This window comes from Lepisma saccharinum, chromosome 18, assembly GCF_977018435.1.
Source record: "Lepisma saccharinum chromosome 18, izLepSacc3.1, whole genome shotgun sequence".
NCBI lineage: Eukaryota > Metazoa > Arthropoda > Insecta > Zygentoma > Lepismatidae > Lepisma > Lepisma saccharinum.
Window position 1 is genome coordinate 20,221,734 of NC_139246.1, and position 18,036 is coordinate 20,239,769.

Sequence of the window (18,036 nt, forward strand, 5' to 3'; positions counted from 1 at the left end):
ATTGTGAAAAATTAGGATGCATCTTTTATTCGCAACCTTAAAAAAATTATGACATTTCGTCAAATCATATGCTGTTAAAAATGTGCTGATTTCTCATTTTGAAATAATGATAATGCAACAATAACATTGTAGAAACTGGCCACATTGTAGATACCATAATGTTATCCAACAATAGCATTGTTGTTTCTAACTGGGCATTTAAAAACTGTGCATTCTTGAAAATGTACTCTTTGATTTTATTAAGATTGTGTTCGTTCTTCTCTAAGCTTATACAGGTATTCATTTCTACTGAAGTGGATCTACAGGGTGGCTCAATAAGTCACTTAACACTCCCAGTACAAGGCCACTGCGGCATGGGACGTGAAAATGGCGATGACCAATCGTTATCAGGCCAAGGGGGAACCACATTGACGTCACCCGCATGGTCGGCAGCCATCTTGATGTCCGCCATCTTGAATTCAACTTCAGAAATTTAAATGGGAAGGGGGTCGTGCAACATATCAAAATGGGCTAGAATTTCACCAGGAAAACAACTGTGACATTTGTTTTCACCTAACTTTAATTGTTGCAGAGTTAACAATACCACAAAGTTATGACTCAATAAGTCACTTAACACCCCCGGTACAAGGCCACTGCGGCATGGAACGTGAAAATGGCGATGGCCAATCGTTGCCTGGCCTAGGGGGAACCACATTGACGTCACCCGTATGGTCGGCAGCCATCTTGATGCCCGTCATCTTGAATTCAACTTCAGAAATTTAAATGGGAAGGGGGTCGTGCGACATCAAAATGGGCTAGAATTTCACCAGGAAAACAACTGTCACATTTGTTTTCACCTAACTTTAATTGTTGCAGAGTTAACAATACCACAAAGTTATAACATATGCTCAATATGACGTCCCTCTTGCGCAACACACACGTGTAATCGTCTCTCCCATGACCTTACCACATTCTGAAGAACCTCGGGAGTTATTGCAGTACAGGCATCCACAATGCATGTGCGCAAGTGGGCCAGATCCCTGATTTTCGTAGCATACACCATGGCTTTCAGATGTCCCCAGAGGTAAAAGTCCAATGGTGTCAGGTCAGGTGAGCGTGCAGGCCATTCCACAGTCCCTCGGCGACCAATCCAGTGGTGAGGGAATTGTTGATCCAGGTACTGATGGACTATCATCACATAGTACGGTGGAGCACCATCTTGCTGGAACCATTCAGGATAGCTCCCATCCTCGGACAGTAAGGATGGTAAGATCTGCTCCCATAGCAGAAGCAAGTAGCCCTCTGCATTTAAGTTGCCCTCAATGAAAAATGGACTAACAAGTCGGGAACCCCAAGTACCACACCACACCATTAGCTTCCCGCCTCCCGTCACCTTGCTGGGATCTGTCCAATGTGGATTTCGGGTGACCAGTACCGCAGATTTTGCTTATTCACCTCTCCCGACACATAAAAATTAGCCTCATCACTGAACAGAATCTTGCTACCGACGGCAGGGTCACGTTGCAGTTGTGCTATAGCCCACTCACAAAACTGCAAACGCCTGTCTGGATCGTCCTCACTAAGGTGCTGCTGCAGCTGTATCTTATACGGATGCCAGTGGTGGTCACGTACAATCCTTTGAATTGAACCCCTGCTGACACCGCTTTCCAGCGCCAGTCTCCGTGTGCTATGGGTTGGGGACTTTGCAAATGATGCCAACACTGCTACAGCAGTACCCTCATCCGTGGCTGTTTTCGGACGTCCATGTCGCGGCTTGTCATCCATAGATCCAGTATCTTGGAACTTTGCCAGCAACTGGCTGACGGCCACATGTGACACCGGTTGTCTTGCAGGATTGCGGTTATTGAAGTCTGCGGCAATGTCACGCGTACTTCTCTCTCCTGACATCAATATGATGGCAATCCGTTCCTCACGTGTTAGTTGCATTTTCATTCAGATCAGTGAAAAAGGAAATATGCTACTCTTGACACGATCAGTTCACATCATCACTCTTTTAAACTTTAATGTAAAGACAAAACACAATCGTAATTCCCATGCCAACCAATACTACAAGATATGTACATACCGGTAAGTCAATATCCGGACATTTTCAGTGATTGGTCTAACAATAAATACCACAAAATCACATACTAATGATTATTTGAACAATAAACATTTAAGCAAAAAGGAAAGGACGTGTCACTCTCCCATGCGGAAATCACCCTTAAATCTAAAGTTAGGTGAAAACAAATGTCACAGTTGTTTTCCTGGTGAAATTCTAGCCCATTTTGATATGTCGCACGAAACCCTTCCCATTTAAATTTCTGAAGTTGAATTCAAGGTGGCGAACATCAAGATGGCTGCCGACCATGCGGGTGACGTCAGTGTGGTTCCCCCTTGGCCAGGCAACGATTGGTCATCGCCATTTTCACGTTCCATGCCGCAGTGGTCTTGTACTGGGGGTGTTAAGTGACTTATTGGGTCATAACTTTGTGGTATTGTTAACTCTGCAACAATTAAAGTTAGGTGAAAACAAATGTCACAGTTGTTTTCCTGGTGAAATTCTAGCCCATTTTGATATGTCTCACGACCCCCTTCCCATTTAAATTTCTGAAGTTGAATTCAAGATGGCGGACATCAAGATGGCTGCCGACCATGCGGGTGACGTCAATGTGGTTCCCCCTTGGCCAGGCAACGATTGGTCATCGCCATTTTCACCTTCCATGCCGCAGTGGCGTTGTACTGGGGGTGTTAAGTGACTTATTGAGCCACCCTGTACAGGTTTGTTACCAATATGAATGATCATGTGGAGAAGAAAGCTTCATCAAGCCTGGGAATCTGCTGGTAAATGGTTACTGGTATATTCTTTTCTTCCCTCGGCTTATATTCGAGTATCATATTTTTTTCTTTCGCTCCTTCAAATTTTAGGGTGTGGCTTATATGCGGGGGCAGCTTATATTCGGACAAATACGGTATATTCCTGGTTTTCAAGGCGAACTTTCATCTAACTTTGCGACCTGAAATATTTTCGACACAAAACAAAATATGAAAAATCTACTTGCATGGAAATGTACCCACGTCAGGGGCTCACAAAATGAGGGGATATGCACAATACAGAAAATTCAGAAATTATTGTATCCAACACAAAGTTAATTTTTTTTTATGGAATATTCATGTTTTTTCTGGTGAAATGAAAAGTAGAGGTAACAATATGGATAACAGAATTGGTCTCACCTTCCTACACCAAATATCTGCAGAGATAATGAAACATTTAAAGGTTGGTAGCATGGATACAGTTTGTCGCACCACTGTACTTCCTGCGGGGGTTAAAGAAAACAACACATCACGGGTGACGTCTCAGTTTAGTGGTGTCTCCCGAGCAGGTGTGTTGTCCTGTTGTAAGTGTCAAACTGGGAAATTGTACGTAGTCTAACACATTTGATGGTTTCTGATCTCAGCTATTACTTTCCGTATTGATATATATATGGATTCGTTTTGTTGTTACCACTGTGTTCTCTTATTTCGTCTAGTATGTAGATATGCTGGTCTTCAGTAATGAAGAAAAACTAGACATTATTTTAATTTATGGCAAATGTCGCAGAAATGCAACCACAGCTGTGACATTGTACCTATACTGAACGCTACCCAGATCGACGGTGCCCTTCACCTCGTACCATTGCCAACATCTGCACAAGTCTAGTCGAAACAGGAAGCTGGGTTCCCAGAAAGCGTCAACGTACAAACACAGCAACTAACAACGGAAACGAAATCGCTGTTCTGGCTGCTGTAGCTCACAATCCGCAGGTGAGTGTACGGCAGATTAAACACAGTTATGGAATAAGCTGCAGTAGTCAGGGTTGGCCTGGGTGGGCCCAGCCTAGTTTTACCCATGTGGGTTCTTTCAGAAAACCCACCTTGAAAAAAACACCAAAAAACAAACTCAAAGTGTGGGTTTTTCCAGAGAATGTTGTAAATTATTGTTTTAAATAATTGTGAGGTTCTAGAATTGTCAATAGTTTAAAAAAAAATGTAAAATAAAGCCTTAGCCAAGCTTTTACGAGGGTTGCTATTTATGTATCCGGAATAAGAAACAAAAAAAATATGTATAATTGAAAATGGTTTTATTGCTTTTCAAAATATTCTCCATGATGATCAATGCACTTTTGCATACGTTTGAACCAATTCTCATAGAACTTCGTCCATTCCGATTGAGGTATCTCGACAACATGCATTTTGAACGAATCAATTGCTTCTTCTGGCATGGAAAATCATTGACCACGTAGCTTATTCTTCACGTACGGGAACAAAAATAAATCACTGAGTGCTAAATCAGGGCTATATGGCGAACGAGCCATCAATTCAATGTTTTCACAGGTCAAATACTGAGTTGTTTGGACCGATGTGTGAGAACTCGCATTGTCATGGTGAAGAATGATCCTGTGTTGCTGGTTGTTTTTCTGATTTCCTCAAAGACTTCTGGCAAACAAATGGTTGCGTACCATTCAGAATTGACGGTTCTACGATTCTCTAGTGGCACTGTAGTCACATGTCCATTTTTTTTAAAAAAAAAACAGATGACCATTTGCTTCGAAGCGCTTCTTGCACGAACAACTTTTGTTGGGTGTTTGCTCATCTTGGAACACCCACACCATCGACTGCTGTTTACTTTCGGGCTCATATGCATAGATCCAAGATTTGTCACCTGTGTAGATGTTATACACAGCTTTTGAAGCACCATGATTGTATTTTGTGAGTATTTGTTTGCACCAATCAACACGAGCCTTTTTTGAGCGATTGTCAAATTATGAGGGATCCAACGTGAACAAATCTTCTTCATGGCTAAATGTTCATGCAATATCTTATGTATGCTAGTCATACAAATGCCCAGGGATGCCTCAATCTCACGATATGTCACATGATGATCTTGCATTATCAGTTCTCACACAGCATCAAGGTTTTCTGGCACAACAACCGATTTTGGATGGTCTTCTTTAGATTCGTCTGTGAGCGAACGACGGCCACGATTGAATTCACTAAACCAGTGATATACAGTGCTTTTAGATGGTGCTTCATCGCCAAAAGTCGAAGTGAGTTGATCGATGCACTGTTGTCGAGATAATCCACGTCGAAAGTCGTAGAAAATCATTGCTCGAAAATGTTCTCGAGTTAATTCCATTGTTGGCCTCTGATGAAATTTTCAAGTCCCTGTAGCAAACAAAAATAGCATCTGTAAGCACAACGTTCTGGGTACATATACCATAGAAATGTCCAACTTTACGATGGATATATTAGATGTTACCTAGCAACATTAGTGTTGCCAGTTCTGGATACATAAATAGCAACCCTCGTAATACTCAAAATAAATTAATGTGCTACAAGTCACAGTGGGTTTCTTCAGGATATTTTTCTCAAATCATGCTAGAAATATACTTTTAACAGAAATAATATGAACATATATCCAACAAACAAAAAATCAAAAGGATCTGAAATATTTAGATATCGGTCACTTCCGTATGTGGCCAAGGCCTCCCCCATGGCGCAGTGGTAGCGTCATTGCCTTGTAATCAAGGAGTCCCGGGTTCGATACCCGGTGGAGGCACAAGTGGTTCGGATCCCACTTTAAACTGTAGGTCCAGTCCCGATTAGCCTTACTGTGCATAAAGTGGACTTAAAACAGCAACTCAAACCAAACCATATGTGGCCAAACCACATAGTTTTACCTGTGACGATCAACTTTTACTATAAATTTTTCCATGTATGAAACATTAAAAAGGAGAATAGTACATTTTATTGAAATGTCGTGAAAGTAGAATAAAGTTAACTGTGGTTTAATTAAATCAAACACTTTTCAAATGATTAATTTCATTTCTCAAAATTTAGTATCTGTGCAAGTCTTCTGTTTTCTTTCCAATGCCTTGCACAGAGACAGTGAGCCCTTCCTCCAGTTCAGTGCATTGATTGAAGGTAATGGGTTGCTTGCCCATGTAAGATAAATGTCGTTTGTGGTTAGGAGCTCTATACCCAAGAAGTCGAGCATGCTCATAATCTACCAGAATTTCTTTTTTTCTTAAAAATAGGGAGTGTGGGGTCCTAAAGTAAATACAATGCATACGTATACATTCATATTTTGACATTTTCAAACCTTTATTAGGAACTACAATTTCGAGTCATTGTAGATCCGTCGGTCCGCAATTTTGCAGTAAAACTTTTAAAATTATATTTCATAATTTACGGGAGGAGTGATGGTAAAATCGCAAACATACATTTTGCCATAAATGTAAACCTCTTGAGTTGCAATTTTTAGAGTTACAAGATAACTTAAAGGATTGTTGTCATATCGTATTTGAGAAAAAATTGTCACCATGTTTAAAGATGGTGGACGATTTAACATGCCTTGCGAGAGCTTTAAGTTATGCAAATATTTGAGGTTAGATTTTCGTAGATTAAGAAAACCAAGTCTCAGCTACGTTAGGACATTGCTTCAGCTTGAAGCTCTTAATAAGAACTCCGTAATATAGTGTGTGGTTTACGAAGAGTGAGGGAGTGACACCAATTTTGAGACCACGATATCTGTAGCAAATTTAGAGTATTTAAGCTGAAATTCACGTCGCACCCAAAGAATGATTTTATTTTGCATTTGCATTTGTAAAAGCATTTCAAGATGGTGGATGAAAAATTGATTTTTCATATTCTGAGGTAGCTCCAAATTCTGATGCCACTTTCAAATATCTGCGTAAAATACATTTTTGCACATTAGGAAAAGAGACTTAAATATTTTAGGGCATCTCTTAAGCTTAAGCGTGACAAATACTCTTTCTAACCAATATGTATGTTGAGATCCAAATAGGGGCCACTAATGTTTTGTCCATGGGAACTGTTAGTTTCATAGTGACCAGATATTTTGGAGGATGGATACGGTATTCCATTTGGAAGAAATCAGTCAAGACAATTAAATATGTCAGCCTTATAATTTTGGCATGGATAATACACGAAAGATATATTTAAACTTGAAACATCCACAAAAATAATGGGAAAACAAAACTGTGAACAAACTGTATTGAAGCATATTTAAAAGTGTGTGTGCAGCTACCATATGTTGTATAGTAAGTAAAGGTTAAGCTCCCCGTGCATATAGCACCATGCTACGAAGGCACATTTTGAGGATATGGGTGTAGGGCCCGACATATTCTTGATCTCGGCCATTTTGGAGGTGATGTGATCACAACCAAACTCCGGCTGCCTTTACCCCCCAGGACCCATTAATTTGAGGCTGGGTGAGTTCCAGAGCTGCTTTTTGTAGGGACAAGACCAGAAAAATTCCGACCTTAGATCACACACCCCAAGATTCGAATCCAGATCTTCTGCATGGCAGTCAGACAGCCTGTCTACTTTCTTTTAAATTTGTAATAAAAGTAATACCCCTAAGCAATAGTATCCCCCTTTTTCTCTGTATTATCATTGGGACAAACATCTACATCTCAACCAGGATTCGAACCCAGGACCCCTGGTATTGCAGCATGCTGTGGTAATCACTCTGCCACGGAGGTTGACTAAACCACCACAGCTATCAAGTATTAATATAGTATTGAAAATGCGCAACACTGGGAACTGATCACAGATCTATTAACTGGTACACCATCCAGCAAAAGTAGAATCAAACTATTGGTCAAATTTTTCAGAACATAGTATTTTAGATAATTTAATCATTTGTCCCGCACTGTGGCTGTGCCATCATGCTTTGGACTCTGGCTATGGGGCGTGTGCAGGTTCTGAGTTTCCTGAGATTTCGGCCTGTGTATGAGACTGGTGAACACTCACCATCATGATTAAATTGGGGAACTACGAATAAGTAGAGTAACCCAGTCATGAGAACCTACGACGATGACTGGGGGTTCGTCGTGCTGACCACACATGATCTCCCACCTCAGAGTAGGATTAGGTGGGAGAGCGGCCGGCAGTTGGTAGGTAGGCCTGGGCCCTCAATGGTCTGTTGTGGCACGGGTTATGTATGTTTTTACTTTAATCATTTCAAGGTGTGAGACCTTGATTGTCAATTCTCAACTATGTTAACAGAAAATATTAAAGAGTTTTTGATTCAGTGAACTAAAACAATACAAATTGAATGTTACAATATATTACTATCAGGGAAAAGTGTATTTCATTTTTAAAATATATATATATATTTATATAAATTACCTGAAAAACCCATTAAAACAAGTTTTGCCTTGGTTTTATCAGGTTTTATCTGAAAACACCCACCTGGGTTGGGTTTTTTCGAAAAAACCCAGGCAAAATGCTAACCCTGGCAGTAGTGTGTGGAGAATTTTGGAAAGGCATAAGTTTCATCCGTATCATATGTCACTGCTCCAGGAATTTTACGGGAATGACTTTCAAGCACGCATTGCATTCTGTCGTTTTGCACTTCAGCAGTTGCAAGATAATAATGCATTCCTAAGTAATATTTTGTTTACGGATGAAGCTTTGTTTACAAATCACGGTAATGTGAATTTGAGGAACATGCTCTACTGGTGCGTGCAAAATCCCCACTGGCTTTGCAACGTTGCTCATCAACGACAGTTGAGTGTCAATGTTTGGTGCGGTATCATTGGCAACATCATTTTTATCAGGGAACATTAAACGGACAGCGATACGCATCATCACTTCAAGACACTGTACCCCTTCTCATGGAGGACGTGGCATTGGAAACCTGTCTATCAATGTAGTTGCAGCATGATGGGTGCCCCGCACACTTCACATGTGTTTCCAGAGAAGTTGTGGATGCAAAGTTTCCAAATTGGTGGATAGGACAGGGTGGTCCTGTGGAATGACCAGCTTGGTCCCCCGACTTGATGCCATTAGACTACTTTCTCTGGGGGTGCAGTGAAAGATAGTCCATCAGGAAGTCCCAAAGACACTAGAGAATATGAAACAGTGTATTACTGCGGCGTGTGTGGCAATATCTGGAGAAACTCTACAATCTGTGCAACGCTCGCTTCTTCACTGTCTCCACAAGTGTATTGATGCAACCGGTGGTTACTTTGAACATCTGCTGAAGTGACACAGTTTCATTACATAAGACGTTATTGATGATTTGTGAGTGCATTTTCTGTGCTGGATGTACAAACATGACGTTTATTTGAGCAATAGGCCACTCGTAATTTTGTTTCGGAAAATGAAACCAATTCTGTTCTCATGAATTGTACCTCTAGTTTTTAGCTAGAAACACATACATGATCCATTAAAAAAAAGAGTAACAAAGTGGCATTTTTTTTTTAATTTTCTGGATTGTGCATACCCTCCCATTGCGTGAGCCCCTGACATGGGTACATTCCTGCGCAACTCGATTTTTACATTTTGTTTCATTTCGAAAATTTTTGAGGTCGCAGAGTTAGGTGAGACACCCAGTATATACCTATATAATATTTAATTTACGGTGTGGAGTTTACATTTGACATTTCACAAATTCAGTATTGAAATACATCTACAAATACAAAGTTACAAATGTTAGGGATATACTAATCTACAAAAAATTGTTAATTGTATGAGGATTTCACACTCAAAGTTACCTAATCAACTTCAAAATATCTTGTAATAATCTTCTGTCTGTTTTATAGATTGTTCTGCAAAGGACACTAACAAGTAAATGGATTGAATTCTGTTTTTATTTTCAATGCAGCTTTCTATTTTTTCCCCCATACAAATAAAAGCTAAACTATGAAAATATTTCCTCGGGGCATTAATAAATATGTATAAATTCAATGGGATTTGGATTAAGAAAAGTTACAATTTGTCAAGTATATGGAGAAAAATTCATGCAGAATGCACACATAATTCCCGGAGCCAATAATTCATGCATAATTCCCGGTGAGTACCCTGTATTAAACACAAAAATAAAGTTTTCTAATACTATATAATTTATATATAGCAAGCATTATTCTTCATCTCATATTCCAGTCTCATAAGCAAACATCAAGGAGAATATGATGAGTAAACTTACCCTATTAGCATTGAGGTGTATCAATTTCATGGATTTTTCATGGATTTTGTCTAGTAGCTCACTGAAAAAAAGAGTAATTCTCAATTGTACACATTAATTAGCTGATTGCAGAATTCAAAATAATTTTAAAAATGGAGAGAATAGATTAAATAAACATGAATTATGCTCAAGTACAATTTATGGCTTATGTACCTATTCTATTTAATTTCTTTTTACAATTTCGTTCTTATTTTTACATCTTATTTTTACAATTTTTTAATGCAACTTTTGCCTTATTGTAATGAAGGGGATGAATAATGGTCAGGGAATGAATTTATATGTAGTAAAAATGTGTTATTTTCATTAAAATATGAGTTCAATATAGACTTAAAATTGTAAAAAAAAATATTTTTTAATAATATAAGACACTACGCACGTAACTCTTCAGTTTTAAAACAATTGAATGTACTTCTCTCAGCATTGCAACTATTACCGTGACTGTTTTGAAGATTGATTGATTTAGTTTATTTTACTTTGCGTTTTGTGCCTCTTGGCTAATTTGCCAAGATGGGGATGAGTGATGAAATTCATGAATGGACATTCACAAACAACCAAGTACGAGCGGGATTCTAACCTGGGACCCTTGGCGTCGCAGCACAATGTGCTAACCAGTCGGTCACAGGGTCCGGCGACTGTCTTGAAGATAAACTAGATGCGAATCCTGTACGTGTGCCACAAAATTGTTGCTTCTGGTGCTGCTGTTGGGCATGCAACTAGTAGCAAGGGTGGGGTTAGCTACAATGGGCTGCTCAACTTGGGACTGTCTTCCAACATTGCCAAAATAACGTTTGCAACAACCAGGAGCCGATGCTTGAGCCCTCGTTCTCCATTGTTGACAACAATTATAAATAAACAGGAATTTCAAGTGTTTTACGATAGCAACAGCAAACAATTGGGAGGTGTAAAGAAAGAGGTGTAAAGAAAAAAAAAACATTATTGTTTGGATGACAGAAAATTTGTAATTATTACAATTGGAGGGTATAAAAAAGGTCGTAAACTCTATTTTGTTTAATGTAGCTTCAGACTTTGAGATATTCGCCCAACTGTTTCAATCACATGGGGACATGTAGTTCTTGTGCAAATATGGAGTATATATGAAATATGGAAATAATATGTAAAAATAACTAAAATATGAGCCAAAACCTAATACATGTACAAATATGGAAAATAAAAAGTGAATTTTTCGAGTCTACATGCCATGATGCACAAAGATATTACAAAATATAATTGATTTCAGCTTCATACATAAATATGTATTTACACATAAATTCGTTCCCTGATAATGATTATACAAAACTGACCAAGGGATACTCACAAAGGAAGACACATTGATTGATTGATTTGCTTCATTTTACTTACCTTTTTGTGCCACTTTTGGCTAATTTGCGAAGATGGGGATGACATGATGAAATTGATGAATGGACACTCACAAACATCTATGCCCAGGCCGGGATTCAAACCAGGGAGCCCTGGCATCGTAGCACGAATGTGCTAACCACTCTGGGGGGAGGGGGTGGTTAAGGAAGAGACATGTCCAGATGAGGACATGAACCTGGAAAATTTGGTTGAGAGTTTGTGAGTCAACCACTCAATGTGCTCGGCCTCCCCAAGGAAACATCAACAGATAATTTATTATGAAAATGGACAAAAAATATTTACCAAATCCTGGGTAAGGCAGGGTGATCATCCTTATTGTCACGATTGAGACAGAGGTAGAAAGATGACTCAAAATAGCCAAAATACAAATGCCAAATGCTAGGTGCAGTCAACTTAACCATTGCTAACAAAGTACATACATACAATTTACTGACACTAGCAACTGATATTCTACCAATCTGATATAACATTACAATGTTATCACTTCTTGAGTACATTAGCCAGATTTCAATATTCAAATGAAGAAAATTCCCTTGAAAATGACTAAGCATGGACAGATATGAAATGTTTACTGACATCAAGACAGTACAGATGTAAAATTTACTGTTACCAATAACCAGGGCTTGAAAAATCTTCTTCAGATCCAGGCGCCAGCTCTGAAAATCAGGCACCAGGAAAAATCCATACCTGATGAGAATACAAATATTATTTGATACGAGGGTCATTCGGAAAGTAACTTTGGCTTGGATATAAAAGAAACACCAGAACATTGTGAGAGCTTTTATTATATACAACTGAAAGAGGCAACTCTAAGCTATTTTTCTACATAAGCACCATTTCTGTTGAGACACTTATCATATCAGCGAACAAGGTTTACAATACCCATGTCAAAGAAATCTGCTACCTGTGCATTAAGCTATGTGTTTTGGGACAACTGTGTTTTGGGACAGAAAAGGGATACTGCTGGTGGAGTTCCTGGAACGAGGCACAACAATCAATGCCGAAGTTTATTGTGAAACCTTGAAGACATTGCGATGTGGCATGTTGAGTTCTGGCACTGTTCTCGTTCCATAACGCTCGCCCGCATACTGCAGCTCGAATCAAGGACCTTCTCCAACATTTTCAGTGGAAATTTGGGATTTGGCCCCTAGCGATTATCACCTCTTTCCACAAATGAAGAAGTGGCTAGGGCATAGCGCTTCCTTCAACAATGACCAGGAGGTCAAGGGCAGTGCTACTGCATGGCTGAATGCACAGGTGGCAGATTGCTTTGACATGGATATTGTAAACCTTGTTCGCCGATATAAGTGTCTCAACAGAAACGGTGCTTATGTAGAAAAATAGCTTAGAGTTGTCTCTTTCATTTGCATATAATAAATACTCACAATGTCCTGGCATTTCTTTTATACCAAAATGGAAGTTACTTTCCGAATGACCATCGTATATTCACCCCACATAGTCAATAGAACATAGAGCATTTATCTGTCCATGCATCCAATATTAAACTTATATCTTTTTGTTCTTTCAGTACACTGATTAATTCTGCAATATGAGACACAACAGCACACATCTTGCCATTTCTATACTCACTTTTCATTTTAACACCTAGTTTATCTGTTAATGTTAACAAGCCTTCACAATCGGAGAACAGCTTGTTACTTTTTTGCTACATAACAGGCTACAGTCAAAACACTTTTCGTTTATCTTCTTCACACATGCTGCCAAAGAGGCTGATTTCGGTGCAGCAATGCATTTTTTATGGGGAAATGAATTTCTTTTTTTGAAAGATTCCCACTTGAACAGACCAGTAAACCTTTTCACAATTTTTGAATTTCTGTCTGATATGGTGGGAAATGAAGCACATATCTCACATCTCGTAACACTAACATTGAGATCAAATTTAAGTCACTTTAGTTCATTGCACCATTTGTCCTTAAATTTCTGGCAACTGGAAATTATTCGACTCAATATTGCAGCCACTGCTACACATGGTTCTGATGAAGTACTCAAACTCGAGTATTTCCTTTTCGGAGGAATGGCAAAAAAGCATTGTTAGCTGCGACTGCTTCCAGCTCTGCGTTTTTTCATTTATTGCTGCACATTTCATAATGAATTCACACACCACTAAGACTTAAAAATGTTTCTATTAAAGCACAAAAACACAAAATAGAAAGAACTTCACATTTGCATTGAACTTCGCATTCGTATGATTTCACTAAGAATAACATTCTTGGTTGGGTCAACCAGTGGTTTGTCTATGGAGTCAACCCCCCCCCCCCACCCCGACATATTAATGGATCTTGACCTTCAAGTGATGCCACCTACTAGCAATTGTGCATACTATAAGAAGCTGAGCATCACTGCATTCAAAACATTGTTGGTAAAAATAAATAATTTGTGAACTTACACTGTACTGCAATGAACTTGGAATATTAAAAGTTTTGCAAATTAAAAAAAATATGACAATCCAGCAAAACATCACAGCCGCCATGGCGACCAGGTAACCGGGATTTTTCGAGCCCTGCCAATAACTAATATTTTACTGATCTGATATAAAACTGCAAATGTTACATGAATAACCTGGTCCGTTCACTTCATATGTATGTATGTAACCAGGTGTTTGCAAAAAGGCTTTCAATGTTTGTCCAGAAAGAAACCAAACTTTCAAATTTGCCTCCAATGAAACAACCTGTGTGGGTCAACTTACCAGTGACACGTAGAGCGATCCTGCAGAAGTACTACGCTGTTGAGTACACCAATCTGCATTGTTTAGCTTTCATCCTGTGAACAGTTAAGTGAAGTCATGTTGCATGACTGCAGCGATTTTCTGATACACAGAAAATGAAGGTACTGGAAGAGTGACACGTGTGCATCAAATTTGGCAAGACGATTACAGAAAGGTTCAAAATATTGCAAGAAGCATATGGGGAAGACTATGAGCTGGACACAATGTTATGAGTGGTATTAGCGGTTCAAAGCAGGCAGAACATTCACTGAAAACGATGCAACATGTTGGGCATGTGTGTGCTGGAAAATCATCAGTTGACAGTCCGTGAAATAACGGAAGTGGGAATAAGCAAAACATTATGTCATACGATTTTTGTGGAAAAACTCAACATGCATTGGGTTGCTGCCAAATTTGTTCCACAGTTGCCGACAGATGTACAAAAAGAAACATGTGTTGACATCAGTAAAGATAATTTGAACTGAGCAAATGAAGATGATAGCTTCCTACGGAATGTCATAACGGCAGATGGGATCCGAGTTTACGGCTATGATGTCGAAACCAAAGCACAGCCATCACAGTGGGTGGGCAAATCGTTGCAGAGACCAAAAAAGGCACACCAAAGTTGCTCCGATGTCAAAGTGATACTCGTTGTTTTTTTTATTATTATCAAGGTGTTGTGCTTTATGAGTACGCTTCCCATGGTCAAAATATCAACGAACAGTTTTATTTGGAAGTGATGCGCTGTTTGAGGATGGTTGTGAGGAAGATGAGATCTGTAGCATGGGCACATGTAACATGGATTCTGCACCATAACAACGCTCACGCATTCTGTGCTCCTTATTCAAGAGTTTCTTGCCGACTACAACGCACCTGTTATATCCTCCTAATCCCACGAATTGCTTGCACCTGCAGACTTGTTTTTGTTTCCACCCTGAAAGAAAGCCGCTTCTAGTACATAGAAGAGATGAAGGAAAATTTGCTCCGGTACCTGCAGGCTATTCCCCAGAATGCATTCCACCAATGAAAGCACAGAGAGCGGAGGACACTACTTTGAAGGTGATAAATCCAATTAAGCTTTGTACATGGTAAATAAATTTATCTTGAAAGTTCGGTTCCTTTTTGAACATGCATATTTGGATGTTAACATTATAACATGAGGCTAGATGAATTACAGCTTCATATTCATTAGAAACAAGAATAAAATGGTAGAATATTACACTAAGTTATAGGCTATCAGGGTTCCTACACAAAATCATGCAATTTTTTTCAGGACTTTTCTAGGATTTTTTACAATTGCTCCAGGACAAGTGTACAAAGTAACGATGGCAAAATACACATCATTACATATTTTCTTTTATTAAAACAAAAAGTTTTACGTTTTCTGAATGCAGGCTCCCAACTCCCCTACACCTGCACCTTCCCACACATTTCATTTCTTAGTATAATGAAGGCTATTTAATTTTTACAATAATACAAAAGAATTACAAAGGTAGAAAAAATAAACACAAGTATATATATGTTTATAAAAAATTACCATCTTGTATTACAAATAAACAAGAATAATATCTTTAGAAAACTTGGAATATTTAGGATAGCAAACCCTTTTTTTTTTAAACCATTATTATTATCTGAGTGATACAAAATAATACAAATACACGGGGCATTATACTTCAACCACAAAAATAAAACTTAGCACAAAACTATGACTACAGTAGACAGCAACGTGACATAAGTAAATAAACCACTGTCATGACACTGACCTGTTTTAAATGAAAACTTATTTTAATTCATACAAATAAAACGGGGCAAAGGAATTTCCAGGACAACCTCCAAAATTCCAGGTACAGCTTGGAAAAATGTGAAATTTCATAACATTTCCAGGCCTGGAAGGAATATTTTAAAATTCCAGGTTTTCCAGGATGCGTAGGAACCCTGGCTATTTATAGAAATATCAGATTGGTAAAGTTACCAGAAATATTATTAATATACTGACATGCATATATCAGCAGATACTGTCAAAATACTAATTGATGAACCCCATCCATAAAATATTAATAAAAAGAAACTATAGTCAACTGAGGCAACTATACCATTGGAATTCAGATAATCTCTGCACATCTTATTTCACAGGAGAATAACAATACGAACATACAGGAACTTACTCTCTTTCTCTGAAAAAAGAATTTTCTCCCTTGGTGGCTGCAGGCATATCATCATAAGGTATTGGCTTGACTTCCCTTTTCGTTCTATAGGGTCGGAACAACATAGCTCTGTCTGTCTGACATGACACACTTCTTTCTGTAGCAAACACATCATCACTGTCTTTTCGTTGCACTTTTAAGCTCTTCGTTTGGCTGGATTCATTCGACAGGATTTTGAAACTTGTTTTAGTAGTATCCTGCATTAACAAAAATATATTTAGAGTGCAGAGAAATTGCAGTACTTTATATTTGTGCACACTGATTGTTACCAACCAGGGTGGATAAAAATCATGATTTTTATTTAAAAGATCGTTTTTGAGGATTTTTCTTATTGAAATCGATTTTTTTTTATTTTTTAAAAAAAACCTGCTTAAAATTGCTTGTACAGTTTTTGGCACCATACATATAGATATAGTTTCCAGAGTTCATGCATCTCACAGTGTTTTCAAAAATGTTATGGGACACTTTCAATGAAAATATCTTGGAAACTACACTATTTAATTTTAAACAAATAGGAAGTGTGAATTTCACAATTAAGTAAGGGTTTGATTTGATTTGATTTATTTGCATTCCCTTGACCAAATTACAGTGGCTTTTATGCTACAAATGTGGAACATGTCATTTTGGTTACAATAATGTATAATCACATTGGTTATTAACATAGCAACATAGAAGTGACATAATGTATGATCATATATTCTTCACATTCCTGTACCATGAGAAGTTAGAACTTGTTACTTTATGTTATATCTTGACATGGGCATACACTGAAAAATGGATTTTACGTTTTTCAGGGGGCTGTAAATAAAAAAACATAAAATGTGGGAAATGTAAAAAGCAGGGAAGCATAAGGGAGATTTATTTTTTTATTAGTTATCTTGTTGTTATTATTGATATTAACTTTTATGAGAAATATTTTTTTTTTGTTTTATTTGTTTTTTTGAGGGTTCATTGGTTCCTACTTTGCTTTTGATTTTACGGTGAAACTCAAGTATAAGTCTGGGACATAAGTGTGAAAATAATTTAACAATGGGAACGAAGTATGATTATGAATTCCTAAGGAAAGAAAAGCAAGACATGCTGTGAAAATCAGTGACAGTTTAATGTGACCCAATTACATGTAGGTGTGGTGAACAATTGCTTGTAATTGCAGCCTATTAGGTTCGATTTATACATCTGATTGTGTGGGATCTCCATTTACTCTGTAAGCTGGTAATTATTTGCTAGTTATAGAAGTCTCTGTCTCTCTCTCCCCCTCTAAAAAGGAAGAGAGAAAGAGAGCTCTTTCTCTCTCTCTCCTTTTTCTTTCCCTTTCTCTATCTCTCTTTATTGAGAGAGATAAGAGAGAAAGAAGACAATTTTCTTCTCTCTCTCTTATTCCTCTCTCTCCCCTCTCTCTCTCGAGAGAGAATAGGAATGAGAGGGAGAGGATAGCTAAAAAGAGAGAAAGAGAGAGAGATAGAAAGGAGAAGGAGGGCAGAGGAGGAGAAGAGAAGAATTGAAAGAGAGAGAGAGAAAGAGAGTGGAAGAAGCATCTCTCTCTCTCTCTGTATCTTTTTCTCTCCCTCTCTCTGGACAGAAAGAAAAGTGGAGAGTAAAGAGAATGGAAAAAAGAGAAATGGGAAAGAACATTTTCTTCTCTTCTCTTGAAGGGGAGGAAATCAGAAAGAAAGGAGAGCTCTCTGTAGTTACTCTCTCTCTCTCTATTTTTTGAG

At 38.3% G+C, this 18,036-nt stretch overlaps 1 protein-coding gene across 2 annotated transcripts in view; it reads right to left on the reverse strand.

Annotated features, from left to right (window-relative positions):
• The window catches only part of LOC146002442 (uncharacterized), a 92,897-nt gene that overhangs the window by 17,376 nt on the left and 57,485 nt on the right, over nt 1-18,036 (reverse strand). For both annotated transcript variants that reach the window (XM_083140278.1, XM_083140277.1), the window contains exons 12-13: nt 16,283-16,518; nt 9,977-10,037 (exon numbers count right to left, since the gene is read on the reverse strand). In XM_083140278.1, coding sequence (XP_082996404.1) covers nt 9,977-10,037; nt 16,283-16,518 — 297 coding nt within the window. The remainder of the gene's footprint in view (nt 1-9,976; nt 10,038-16,282; nt 16,519-18,036) is intronic.